This window comes from Serinus canaria, chromosome 8 (assembly GCF_022539315.1).
Source record: "Serinus canaria isolate serCan28SL12 chromosome 8, serCan2020, whole genome shotgun sequence".
NCBI lineage: Eukaryota > Metazoa > Chordata > Aves > Passeriformes > Fringillidae > Serinus > Serinus canaria.
Window position 1 is genome coordinate 23,425,502 of NC_066322.1, and position 13,154 is coordinate 23,438,655.

At 47.9% G+C, this 13,154-nt stretch overlaps 2 protein-coding genes across 3 annotated transcripts in view; one reads left to right on the forward strand and one right to left on the reverse strand.

The window, feature by feature from the left end:
• Positions 1-9,128, forward strand: part of RGL1 (ral guanine nucleotide dissociation stimulator like 1) — a 51,892-nt gene extending 42,764 nt beyond the window's left edge. For both annotated transcript variants that reach the window (XM_050977540.1, XM_018912024.3), the window contains exons 10-18: positions 883-972; positions 2,120-2,206; positions 2,431-2,463; positions 3,142-3,263; positions 3,610-3,699; positions 4,901-5,084; positions 5,744-6,109; positions 7,174-7,288; positions 7,806-9,128. In XM_050977540.1, coding sequence (XP_050833497.1) covers positions 883-972; positions 2,120-2,206; positions 2,431-2,463; positions 3,142-3,263; positions 3,610-3,699; positions 4,901-5,084; positions 5,744-6,109; positions 7,174-7,288; positions 7,806-7,903 — 1,185 coding nt within the window. In that variant the 3' untranslated portion in view covers positions 7,904-9,128. The remainder of the gene's footprint in view (positions 1-882; positions 973-2,119; positions 2,207-2,430; positions 2,464-3,141; positions 3,264-3,609; positions 3,700-4,900; positions 5,085-5,743; positions 6,110-7,173; positions 7,289-7,805) is intronic.
• Positions 9,129-10,760: 1,632 nt separating this feature from the next.
• COLGALT2 (collagen beta(1-O)galactosyltransferase 2) overlaps positions 10,761-13,154 on the reverse strand; it is a 46,120-nt gene continuing 43,726 nt past the window's right edge. Inside the window, exons 11-12 of the mRNA XM_030226452.2 lie at positions 12,752-12,958; positions 10,761-12,373 (exon numbers count right to left, since the gene is read on the reverse strand). Coding sequence (XP_030082312.1) covers positions 12,097-12,373; positions 12,752-12,958 — 484 coding nt within the window. The 3' untranslated portion in view covers positions 10,761-12,096. The remainder of the gene's footprint in view (positions 12,374-12,751; positions 12,959-13,154) is intronic.

Here is a 13,154-nt window from a genome sequence, read left to right on the forward strand (position 1 = left end):
GCAGTGAGAGGAGAAAAATCCCTCAGAATAGCTAGAACCTTTCTCCTACTTTTCATCTTGGACCATTTGGAGGATTAATGTCCACTGAATCCTCAAAGGCTTAGTTTTCCTTCACTATAAATAGCTCCTGTAAGGGAAGCCATGTTGGACCTTACTTGTCCATCCTGCAAATCCAAGGGTGGAGGAAACAAAATGGCATTGGAGACAGATGGGGTGGCATGGAAAGGGAGCAGTGTTCTCTCCTCCTGAACAGACATTGATAATGATTTGTGACACATCTGGAAGAAACACATAACTGCAACATCCCCTGTGCATCCAGGGAAGTAAAGGTTTAAAGAACTATGGTGAAATATCTCATCTATTCATAGGAAAACTGGAGTTGTGGGGATGAAAACCCATTCCTTTAATTTCCTGGTTTTGGATTAGTCAGTAAGGCACAGTGGCTGAACTTTGGTGTTGCAGCATAAGAAAAACAACAAAGCATTACACAAGGTGGAGATGTTTACTTGTAGCAGGCCTGAATTTGGGAATTAACCAGAATTCCTCATGTCAGGAGTATTGGGATAGAGCATCTGGACACCTGAAGTATGTCTGAGCTTCTCTGATTTAAACTCCCAAGAGATTTTCAGCAGCACTTGGCTTTGCCAAAGCCATTCTGCAGAAAAATTCCCTCACAGTCATCTTGGGTGATTTTTGGCCAAAATTCCCAGTCAGCATCCGAGTCCCAGGAAATCAGCATGTATGTAGGCCCACGTTTCTGCACAGCATGTGTTTCTTGCTGACTTAACTTGTCTGGTTAAATTACTATTTTACATGCATGTAGTTGCCAGTTTACCACTTGGATCCTTCATTAATTGCCTTTAATTCTTTATTACCTCACAGGAAGCAACATCCAAATTTGCAAATCTGGACAGCAGTGAGAAAGAAAATCAGAAAAAGTCACAGAAACGACTGCAACTTCAAAAAAACAAGGTGTGTTTGGGGGTTTTCCTCTCCTTTTTGAACTGGTAACATGGTTAAGCCTAATTAGTCAGTTCTATAAGAAGCAAAATCTAGAAAGGTCTTCCCCAGAGCAAGTGGGCAGGAGGGGATTGATGGATATAAACATGTGGTCATCACTTCCAGCTCTCTTTTTTGGTCCTACAAGAAAGAGTTCCATTATCTACTCTTGTTACACTTTAGAGAGAAACACAATTTCCATGTAGTAAAATATGTGCTGCTGTAAATACTGGAGTTCTTGTGATAAAGAGAATTAGCTCTGGCAGAGCAGAAGTCTCATTTACTTTCAAACATGCTGATGAAGCTTCTGACATAGCAGCTTGAAAGTTGCACAGGCTTCTACAGAGATTGCTTTGTAAAATGTGTCTAGGGTCCAGTCTGCTGGTGAAAATGTTTTTTGTCTCTAAGCTGGCAAAGATTTAAAAGGACACGGGGAGAAAAAGCTGGAATAGGGAGGCAAAAGTGCTGAATATGATTTTTGTCTGTGTAGTTGTTTGACTGGAAAAAATACAGATACTTCTGGATGGTAGAAACAAGTGTTTCCTTTGCAAGTGTAGAGCCAGCCTGAACTCTGCAAGTGCTGGCAGTCTGGAAGTTTAAAGTGTGGCTAATTAGCATTAAAATGCAGTGCATGGCTGGGGAAGATGGTCACTTCTTGGAGAGGAAAAAATGGTGGCTTGATTTGACTTCACTATCACAAGGTATAATCAATTAAGTAAAAATCCACAGGGATGAAGCAGAAGCTGCTCACACAGGCTGGCCAGGACTGTTCCCCTGCTCCTCCTCTTGCAGTAGGTGACAGAGGGACCCTGTCCCTGGTCCTCAGTGCTTCTCCCAAAGGCAGGGTTTCCTGGGGACCTATGTTGGGAATCAGTGATGCCAATACTGTAATACAAAACCACTGGGTAATACCTGTGGGAGCATCCTGGTCTCACTGGAATTAGAGTTAAATTCTAGATTATCTAATGAAAATGATGTAATGAAAGAAAACTTAATTATAGGACTGATGTTTGGTTAAGCAGATGACTTTAATTTCATTTTCTTACACAGGAGTGTTCTGGAATTGTAATTATTCTCATTTTTCAGTCAGTTAATCCAGCATTGCTCTGCTCACTTGCAGGGAGTGATGCAAGGCACGGTCCCTTACCTTGGCACCTTCCTGACTGATCTCATCATGCTTGACACAGCCCTTCAGGACTATGTTGAGGTAACTTGGGGCAGTTTTTTGGAACCCTGAATACCCTCCCTGCCTTCCCAACTGAATTTATACATTTCTGCATCCTCTCCTTCTGCAGCTCTTAAAATGAGTTTACAAAAAGAAAAGGGAAGCAATATGCAGTGTTATTAACTGGAACTTGTGTGAATTTTTGTGCATTTATCTCAAGGTACAAGTCTGGCTTTTCTCTGATCCCTTCTCTTTCCTTCCAACAGGGTGGCCTGATCAATTTTGAGAAGAGACGAAGGGTAAGTTGAATGTTCTGTGATTTTTGGTTTGTTGATACCCTCTGGGCTAGGGCATTTGTCCTTAGCAGCTGAACCAGACCTAGTGGCAGGAGACCTTTGCTTTCCAGAACACACAGTTAGTAAATACCTTCCTTCTCCTGCTGGAAACCCTTTGTAGGTGAAAGTCTGCAGAGAGCAGACCAGGTACAGAGGGTGCTGTCAGTCTGTCCTTTTGGCCTGATCCTTGTTGGTCAGAGATGAGTAATGTCCTGTAGGAGTAAAGGTGCTGGGGTTGCCTTGGGCTGAGTGAAGTCAGGCCAAATCTCCATCCTTGGGTTGAAAGTAGACCTGGGCTTGGCTGGAGCCATTTCCTCCCTGAACTGCTCAGTAACCTGCCCTAAACAATCCAGGGTTATTCTGTAGGGTGTGTACAAGTGCAGTTACAGAAGAGCAGCACACTCTGGTCACATGCCTTAAGGGGGCAGCATTTTACATTCCTCTGGAGCAAGTCTGAGTGCACATTATGGATCCTAGGGAAAAAAATCCCACCTTTATTGTTAAAAAACTGGTTCTTGAAATAGTTACTCAGCTGAAAAGGAACTTCACATCAAGCTAAGTTTGTCCTGGATCCCTCGTTGTGTGAATGAATATAATCTTGTTTTCTAATTAGACTTTCTATGTGATTATTTCTTTTCTTAGGAATTTGAAGTCATTGCCCAGATCAAGCTCCTGCAATCTTCTTGCAACAGCTATTGCCTGTTACCAGACCAAAAATTCATCCAGTGGTTCAGGAGGCAGCGACACTTAACAGAGGAGGAAAGGTAGGTGCTCAGTGCAGCTGGGAAACCTCTCTTCTCACCCCCACACACCTGGGCAGGTCAGGGCAGGGACATGCAAACAATGCAGAGTTTTAAAACCCATTATAAGGGGATGAAATATCCCCTTGGCCCCAGTAAAGTGCAGGCAGAGCAGTGTTCCCCTTTGTGGTGCTGCAACCTTCTGTGATGTGAGAATAACTGAAGGACTCTCAGATTTCTTGAGTGTTGCTGCTGTGAGATGTACAACTAAATAACATTGTACAACTGAATAACACTGTACAACTAAATGACATTGTACAACTAAATGACATTGTCTGCAAATATTCACCTGCTGGCCTCTGCCCTGCAGTTACAAACTCTCCCGTGAGGCTGAAGCAGCTGCTGATACCAACATCCTGTCTCCAAAATCCCAGAAAAGCATGGTGAAGAGGATCAGCACGTGAGTATGATGGGGCAGAGGGGTTTTGGGGTGGGAATAGGGACCTGGATAAGTCAAACAAGCAGTGCTCATTTAATCAGCTGCAGAACCTGGCTGGGGATCCACAGTCTTGCATTGCTTTAAGGAGAAATGCAGCCTTGTGGCTGAAGCTGTCCCTTTGTGTTGCTAGAAGCAATCATGAGGATTATTAAAGGTAGAAGAGACCTGAATAAAGAATCTTTCCTGTGGTGTCAAAAAGGAAACCATTTTAGTGCTGGATTATAATTCAGTACCTCTTGTGTAATAACTTCACTGAATGCAGCAGGAAAACAGAGTAAATGAGGATAAAGTCTGGTCTTTTATTAGTCTAAACTGCTATAGACATGCAAAAATGCCTTTCAGGATTTTAATATGAAAATTAAGGTTAGCAAAAAGGCATTTGATAGTGGAAACAACCAGCTGGAGAAGGAGGAAAAAATCATGGGGACATTGTCCAATTTGGTGTAATACCACAAAGATGACAGGGCCTGCAGCTGGACATGGGAAACAGGAGTCTAGCAGGAATGCAGGGAAAGCTGCATGGAATAAAGCTCCAAGACTGAAGTAAAAATATCGGCACTCTGAATGTGTTTTGCAAATGAATACTGTAGAAAAGCAGTCAGTGACACCTCTCTAAGTATTAAATCAATAACTGCATGCTGATGCTCCCTGCTCCTCCTCTTGGTGGGTCAGACCAGCTTGTTGCCTTTGACACTCCTTTCAAGTCACTTGACCTGCATTTAGAAATGAGTCTTGGAGAGGGAGTGCCTTTAATTTACACCTTATGATCTCCTTATTGTGTGTATCTCCAGCCTTCTAGAGAGAACCTGGTACCTGTGGCACCCTAATAGAGGGCAGGAATTGGCAGGGGGGTGAATTTGCCCTTTGAAGCCCTTTTTTCTGTTAAATGAACCTGAAAATGTGAAGAGATGAAAGGGGAGTGTTCTTGTGGGGCACGAGCTGGTTGTGGCCTTGCAGCTGTGGGCACTCTGGGTCAGGAGGGTGTTGTGTTAGCTTTTAACAAAGCCTCTGGACAAACTGTATAAACACCACAAAGGAAATGACAACAGGCCCTTCCAGAGAGGAAAAAACTCCAGAATGTAAGAGCTCTGAACCAAGGGACAGCTTTGCTCAGCCCTGCTCTCACTTACTGGCTTTTATGCTTTCTTTCTTTCTATACTAGACTTTTTCTGGGCACTGATGTGTTCACCCCACCCAAAGAACAACCCCTGAAGGGCTCTCCTGTAGGAGGGAGCTCCGGGGAAAGCACGGATTCAGCCAGTGTTTCATCGTGTGAGTTCAATCACTCTGAAACTGAGGATGTGTGTGTGACTCCCATCTCTAGTCCTGAGGACCCTCTGAAAAAGGTACACCCGGGGCCTCTGCATGCTGCAGGCAGGCCCAAGGCACTTGCCCAAGGCTCTTGGTCTTGACTAAGGCATTGGTTTTAGTGAAATGGAGAGAGAAATGTGTAAAAGTGGAAGTAGTCCAGTCGGGGCTGTTGCACAATGTTCTGTGTTGTCCCTTACAGTGGGTTTGTTCTGTCAGGAAGCTTTTGAGGAAGGCACAGGGGCAGAAAGGCAAATGCTGAGCAGGGGAAGGAAGGGGGCAGTTTCAAGGAGAATGGCAGAGGGGAGGGGTGTGTGTATTTCCACTTGTGTAAAGGTTCTCACCTGGAGCAGGAGTGCCTGTGACACCCTGTGCTCCTTCCCAGCCGGTCCCATTTCCTGGCTGGCTGCCCACAGCCTCAGGCTGTTCCTTGGATCTGCTGCCACCTCCTGGCCTGCTCTTACAGTGAGGCCAGAGCACACCCAGCAGGACAGAAACTGTCATTGAAATGGTGTAATCAATCAAGTGACGTTCAGTTCTCAGTTCAGAAGGAATGCCCCTGCCAGCAGGCTGGGCAGACTGTGGGTGACTGAGTTTTATCTGCGCCTTCAGCTTTTTCCTGTTCCTCTGGCACAATGACACGACCACACACACCAAATGTCCCCTTTGTGACAGCACTTTCCTTTCTGTTGTGCAGATCTCTGGCTACTCCTTATCCTCCTGTTCTCCTGACTCTTCCACGAGCACGCCTTCCTCAGGGGTGTCATCTTTACCCTCATTCCTGCTGGCCTCCAGTGACGACAAGAGCTCCGTGGGCTCTGACAAGGGCTATGACTCTGACAAGGGCTCCATCAGCTCTGACAAGGGCTCAGGCTCCAGCAAGGGCTCCATCTGTGATGCTGGCTCAGGCTTGGAGAGTGGCTCCATCCCCTCCAAGGACTCAGGCTCGGTGCAGAGCAGTGCCCCCAGGGTGCTGCCTGTGTACAACCGGCAGAGCGAGGGCTCCTGCATCATCCGCGTCAGCATGGATGGGCTCCACGGCAGCGTCTACAAGAGCATCCTGGTGAGTGCCACGACTCTGGGATTGGCAGCTGTGCCCAAGGGGGGTGACTGAACCCATCACTGCATTCTGGGAGCCCCCCTTCACTGAGCTGGCTCATCAAACCTGGCTGGAACGGGAAAATGGCACATGGTGCCATGCGGAGTGGAGCCCGGTAGGAACGAGATGTTCTGAAACAGCTTTAGGGAAGTTTCTGGTCTGGAAATGGGAGTTTGTGTTTTATCAGAAAGCTCCAGGTGAAGCACTGTGAGCACACTGAGGTTTTGACATAAGAGGGTACATTTTCCCTGGAGCAGCTTTCCCCAGGAGCTGGTTTCTGGAAACAGGGAGCTGCAGGGGAGGGAGCTGACATACCTTTTAATTCCACAGCTTCTCCCAGTGAAGATGGGAGAATCTCCCTCCTCTCACCAGACCAGCAGTCCCAGAATTCAGGCATTTCTCTCTCTGCTCATTCCACAGGCATATCCCAGTAATGCCCCTGGTGCTGTACCCTGGGTGATGTGGCTTAGCTCAGCTGGGGGGAAACAAATGTGGGGTAGTTCTCAGCATCTTTAGTTCCTGATTAATGGTCTCACTTCCCCAAATCCAGCAAGTTGTTCCCTGAGGGCCTGATGCATTTGGCTGCTAGTGAGACTGCAGGAGGCTCTGGAGGTGTGTCTGCTCCAAATGCATTTCCTCAGCACACAGCAAACCCAGCTACAAGGCCAGAAAGCTTTGCGGGATGTCCAAGGAAGCACGAAGTGTAGGAGCCTGCAACAGCAGCTGGGGCAGCTCTTCACAGGGGCTTTAGTGGCTGGTGAGAGTGAGGTCTCTCAGAGGGAGCAGACCCTGGGATCTACTGCTGTCTTTACTAGCACTGTCTCTGTACCTGTGTCAGCTTGCACTAAAAAGCCACCACCTCCGAATGTCAAAAACGCTAAGTTTAGTATCTGTCAGCACCTGCTCCTTTGTTACTGACCTGTTATTTCAGTTCTCTGACATCTCTTTCAAGAACAGTCAGGTTTTTGCTAACTACTAAATCAGAAGAGTGAATGAGAAGAATCTCTCATTGCACCTTATCTTTGCAGATAACCAACCAAGACAGAATCCCTGATGTCACCCAGCGAGCCTTGCTGAAGCACAACCTCGAGCCTGATGCAGTTGAAGATTACGAGCTCGTGCAGGTCATCTCTGAGGACAAAGGTAGGGAAGCAGAACTCTGCTGCTGCCTGGGAAGTTCTGTTGGATTTCAAAGGAAGAGTAAAATGGGAAGCATTAGAAATGCTGTTGACAGGTCACAGCTGACAGTGAGAACCCCCTGGCTGCTCAGGGGTGGTTTCTGTCGGCACAGCCCCCTTCCCACAGGCAGAGCCAGCTCCTGGGCTGCCAGGCTGACTTCATGTGTGCCTTACAGCCATAGAGTGACCACAGGATTTTGGGTGGGGGTGATGTTCTGCCTCCCTCGTACCAGGCCCTTAGATCCTACACCCATCAGCAGCCTTCTCTGAGAGTCTGCCAAGGCCTCTGCCAGGCTGAGCATGGCCTGGGCCTGGCCTCTCCCTCCTGCCCTGCTCCCTTTCCTGCAGGAAGCTGCTCCCCGACGCTGCTGTGGCAGAACAGGGAGATGGCCCTGCCCACACTGGCCTGCTCCCTGTCCTGTCTCAGCTTTCCTGCTGCTGTGCCCCCTCCCCACTAACTCTGCTGTGGCCCTGTTGTGCAGAGCTGGTGTTCCCCCGTGATGCCAACGTGTTCTACGGCATGAACAGCCACGTGAACTTCGACTTCATCCTGAGGAAGAGGGCAGAGCTGCTGGGCTGAGGCTGCACCTGTGCTGCCCTCCCAGGTTACAGGGAATCTGTCAGAATCCCCTGTTGAAAATGTGCAATTGGAGCAATGGGCAGCCCTGGTGCAAAGGCTGCTGCATTTGTCTGGAGGACACCCCATGAGCCATCTCTGTGAGAAAAGGGTCTCCTTCATGCCAGTATTATACAGAAGATCATCTGAACTTATTTTTATAGAACTGAAGCAAGTTCTGAGTATGTCTGCCTGAACCAGCTGAGAATTTTTTGCACTTGTTCTACACCACAGAATGACCCATTTTGGATCTTATTTCCAAAGAACTTTAAAATGAATTAACTGCACTTGCCTTTGCATGAATGTCATGAACGGGACAAACAGACACTACTTTGTGTTGGATGGAGGTCTGAATGTCACAATGGGGCTTGGGCTTGGTTAAGCCATGGACCAGAACCTGATGCCTTTTCTGTGCACTCCCATGTGAAGGAAGGATGTCCTCCCAAGGTGCAATTCCTCTGCTGGAACTGAGATTTGAACCTCTTCAAAAGCCATAAGACATTGGATTGTATGCAGCCCTGATTTGAGACACATGAACTATACAGAGTATCTCTGGTTCTGCTGGTAGCACTGTGCATCCCTGCACAGATCTAGGAGCTATTATCCAAACAAACAGCTTAGGACTCTTAAGGATCATTAGTTAAAATCGAGTTTTATCCATGCCTGGGCCTTTTACCCCCAGTTCTGTGGCACTAATTTGCAACACTGGGCTCAGGTAAGTTTTACACTACATTTGGATTTATCACTTCTGTTTACAGGTAGGTAAAACAGACTGACTGTAGGTCTGCTGTACATCCAAGAGTCCTATGGCAGGTCCCACAAGCCTGGTATAGGTCATAGCCTGAACAATTTATGAATTCCAGTTGTTTGTTTAGAGCGTGACAGAGGGGAGGTTGTTACTGAGCCTTAACCTTTGCCCAGAGTTAGGGCAAAACTAGAAGTTCAGTTTCCTCTGCTTTTGGTGTCTGTACAGTGCAGTTCCTTGTGTACATAGCATAGCTCCTACTGTATATAGTACTGCTCCCTCAGAGGGTGTATGGCAGCGTTAAGCTGAAACATAAATGTTCTGGATTTTAAAATTACACTTTGCAAATGTTTATATATGTTATGTTTTTAACTGCTTACCTGTAATCTTTATATGATAAGTATATAAATTGTTTTTCATTAATATTTGTCTGGAATCAGTCAATTTCCTTTTATTAGTGCATTTCAGATGTGCAAAAACACCTTACACCACTTCCCTTGTCACTTTCTTCAGCCTCTCCACTTGTACTGTTTTAACTTCTCAGCGGCAAAGCCAGAGCCCTCCCAGTGCATCAGCCATGCACACAGCCTCTGAGAGACAGGGATATTTTGTGCTATGTCTTGAGGTTTCAGCTTAAAGATTTCAGTAACTGGCTAATTAAGATTGCAGACCAGTTTTATGTCTTCTGCATAAAATTATTCTCTTTTGAGCCACGGAATGACTTCTGAGGCCAGATAATACAAAATAAGTGCCTTTCAGTGTACCTATTTCTCCCCATTGTCTCAAACATGGTGTTTTTCCCCCTGCTCTCCCAATCATTACCTTGTTGCACACAATACCAACATTCAGATAAACAGTTTACACACTACAGCCCCTTCTGCCATCTCACAAATCATTTCAGCATGAGGGGAGGCTCCTAAAGTTGCCCACAAGTCTCACACTCAGTCCCTGAACTACAGCTGCCCTGGCCACTTAAAGGCCTCTCATGCTACACTAAGGAAGACAAAACAAAGAGTACCTGAATCTGATTTTTAACCTACCTCAGGCCACAAAACCCAACACCAGGACCTCACTCCATTTCCTTCAGGATCAATACAATCCATTAGTGAACCTGGAATTTCACATGCCATACTGAGAGCACAACAGCACTTTTCCATCCTTAACCCAAAGTGAAGACCAAGCTGGTGGGTTCCAAGCAGTCCCTACTGCACTTAATCATTTTCAGGGCCTGCCACCACAGCCTGCCTTGTGAAGAAGCTGCCAGAAGGCTGGTTCAAAGCTGCTGCTCCTGCTCAGTTTTGAGACCCATTAGCTGAGTAAAAAAAAATTACAAAGTTGTGTCAGGGACCCAAGGTCGTGCCTAAGGCACTGCCATATTTGGCCTGTGGTTGTACATGTCAACAAGACAATGAAGAACACTTTATTGTTTAATGGAGGGAACCTGACCCTTGAAAGAGAACCAATGGACTGGTCCACTGACAGGAAGTTAACCTGTGGAAGAGGAACAATACTCACTGGAGCTCTGGCCAGCATGGAGGTGGTATCATGATCAACTGTGGCCTCATCTCCCACTGGCCATGTGTGAGATGAGGCTGTAACTGGAAAAATTCCACTCCAGAGGAGGAGATCCAAGGCCTGGTGCTGGGGTGGAGGGGGTGAAGACTTCCAACATCCTTCACACAGCCATGTGGGCTCATAAAGCAAGAGACCTACAGAGGAAGCAAGAGAGATTGTGAGGAAGGAATGACCCAGGCTGTGTGTGGGCCCACGGGGCAACCTCCATACTCACCAGGACACACATGGACACCAGCAGGAACTTGGCTTCCAGGTGGGAACTGCAGAATCACAACCAGTGACTCCATGGGAGAGGGACACAGCCAGGAATCCTTTGAGCTGGACTTCCATTAACCTCAGTTAACATTCAGGGTTAGGCTGGAGGGGGCTTGGAGCAACCTGGTCTAGTGAAAGGTGTCCCTGCCCACAGCAGAGGGTTGGACTGGGTGACCTTTAGAGGTGCCTTCCACAACCCAAACCAATCCAGGACACTCCCACACAATGAAGAACACACAGAGCTGCTCATCTTGCACCAGGTTCTATGTATTATCAGACCGGCTGACAGGTAATAACATGTCTTCTGCAGCAGAAAGCACAACATTGATCAGGAATTATTCAAAACAAACAAAAATTAAAACCAAAACCCCAGCCACACATACTCCATGCACAGATCTGCCAGCAGGTGAGCCCCCAGATGGCAGTTCCAGGAGGGAATCCTCCCGCTGCCCAGAAGCTCAGGGTCTGTGCCAGTATAGTCCATGATCACCTGGCCTCTGAGAAAGGTTTTTTTAAAAAAAATAAACACCATATCCTGCTGGCATGAGAGCCAACAGCAAAAACATCAGAACTCATCCAAAACACAGAAAAGTTCACTCCTCACATGAAAAAAATATCCAGGCAAGTCGCCCTTCCGTCCTGTAACACACAATTCTAGCGGGCTGTTCAGAGAGTAACGTTGCTGTAGGTTCTTTTGGTTTTAGAAGGAGAGTTTGCAACCTAACTTCTGTCTTTTTAAGTTCCCAAAACTCCTACACTTGCTTTTAGGGCCTGAATAATCAGGCCTGCCAATAGACCCCCAAAGGTCGTGGGGTTTTGTTTTCCTGAAGGACTAAGTTGAGGCAGGGGTGAAGCAGGATGTGACATGGACCAACTCTGCCTGCATTCCCTTCAGGCAATGCAGAGACAAATAAATCCAGCTACCTCCACTTGCATGGCTTCCATGACTTCAGACATTCCAAGACATCTGTTCTGGATTCAGAGGCCTGTTTAGATGGGATGCAGCAAGATTAAAAATGAGCTGATGGGAAGCCAGCACTGTTTTTGTACGGGAGTGTGACGGGGAGAAGACACTACAGAGGAGCACTGCTCTTCTGCACTGAACACTTTGGGGAAACATCTTGATTCTGATAGGGATCCCTTTGGAAAACAAACCCAAATCCCCCAGATGCTCAGCAAACAGGGTGGTAAAAGCCTACAGACCTACAAGGAGTAACAGTGAGGGAGCAGCCCAGGTACAGCCATCCCGAAAGGCACTGACATTTGTACACCTCTATATATTAATCTTTATAAATACAGTGTTCTACACGAGGAACTGTGGAACCACGTCATTCCAGGCTGGTTTCTTCTAACAAAAGCTTGCCAGGGCTTTTGCTTGGCTCTGGAATGCTTGTTCTGCTTCCTCCTTGGTGTCCCACCCTGTCCTCGGCGGCCTGGGCAGGTGTCCGGCCCAATCCCGTGCACGGCCCTTGGGAGTGGTGGGAAGGAGACCACATGAAGAGCTGCTCTACAACTTTCAAGGGTGAAAAGCTAAAGTGTGAGGCAGGTTCAGCTGTCAACAGAGTCCCGGGGAGGTGGGCAGTCATAGCTCATCCCTGGCTGACGGGGTGTCCAGGGAGGACTGGGAGGGCAGGGCGTCCTTGTTCTGGGCGTCGCTGTGGATCTTGCCCTGCTGCCGGGACTTCCAGGAGTGGGTTCTGTCCCAGTCCGTTGACACGGTCTCGTTGTCCCAGATGGTGGAGGTCTCTGTGTCGCTGAGGTAGCCCGGCTGCCCCGTGTAGTGCGTGGGGTAAACAAGCAGGGGTTCTGCTGAGAAGGCCTTCAAGTCTCTGGACTCGTAGTACTCCATGTACTTTGTGCTACGGAGGAGAGAAATGCTGTCAGCAACAGAGGAACCTACACTGGTGCCAAGCTTGTCCCTGGGAGAGAGACATGGTCAGTCCAGGGAGCAGACTGGTCTGGGAGTGGGGGTAGCTGCTGGGATACAGCCAGAACCATGTCCTTACAACCACACACACCTGTACAACCAAAGCCTGCTCCCAGAGACAGACAAGTGCCTCAGACAAGCAGCCCACAAGCCCTGCCCCAGGCAACCTCCTCTGTCACCTCCTTTCACCTGTGCCAGGACAAAGCCAACCACCACGAGGAGTCCCCACCAACCAGGCTACCAAAAAAACCTGGTTTAAGATCAGTCAGCGAGACCCAGCCCCTGTTCCCCCAGCCACAGAGGGACTTACACAGGGTGCTTGTTGTACATGATGGGCAGGAATTCATCCACGGGCAGCATCTTGCTGAAGGGCTCAGCCCCTATGAGCTTCTGAGCCCCGTGGAAGGAGATGGCATAGCCCAGGGTCCAGTAGGAGTAATCAGCTTCCACCAGGTTCCGGACATTGGGAACGGCTCTCTCGGGCTCCTGCACCTGCATCCTTTTCCGGCCAATGTAGCTGCAGGAGTCAGAAGATCAAGGAGATGGGGACCACAGTGAATCCGGAGCAATTAGGACAAGACTGTTTGTGCCAGCCAGGCCAGGGCAAAGGGTCAGTCCCAGAAGCAGCCCCTGACCCAGCTCACAGATTTCCATCCTGCACCACTATCCATGTCTTAACCCAGTGGGTTGGACAGCTGTGAGAGGCTTCCTAA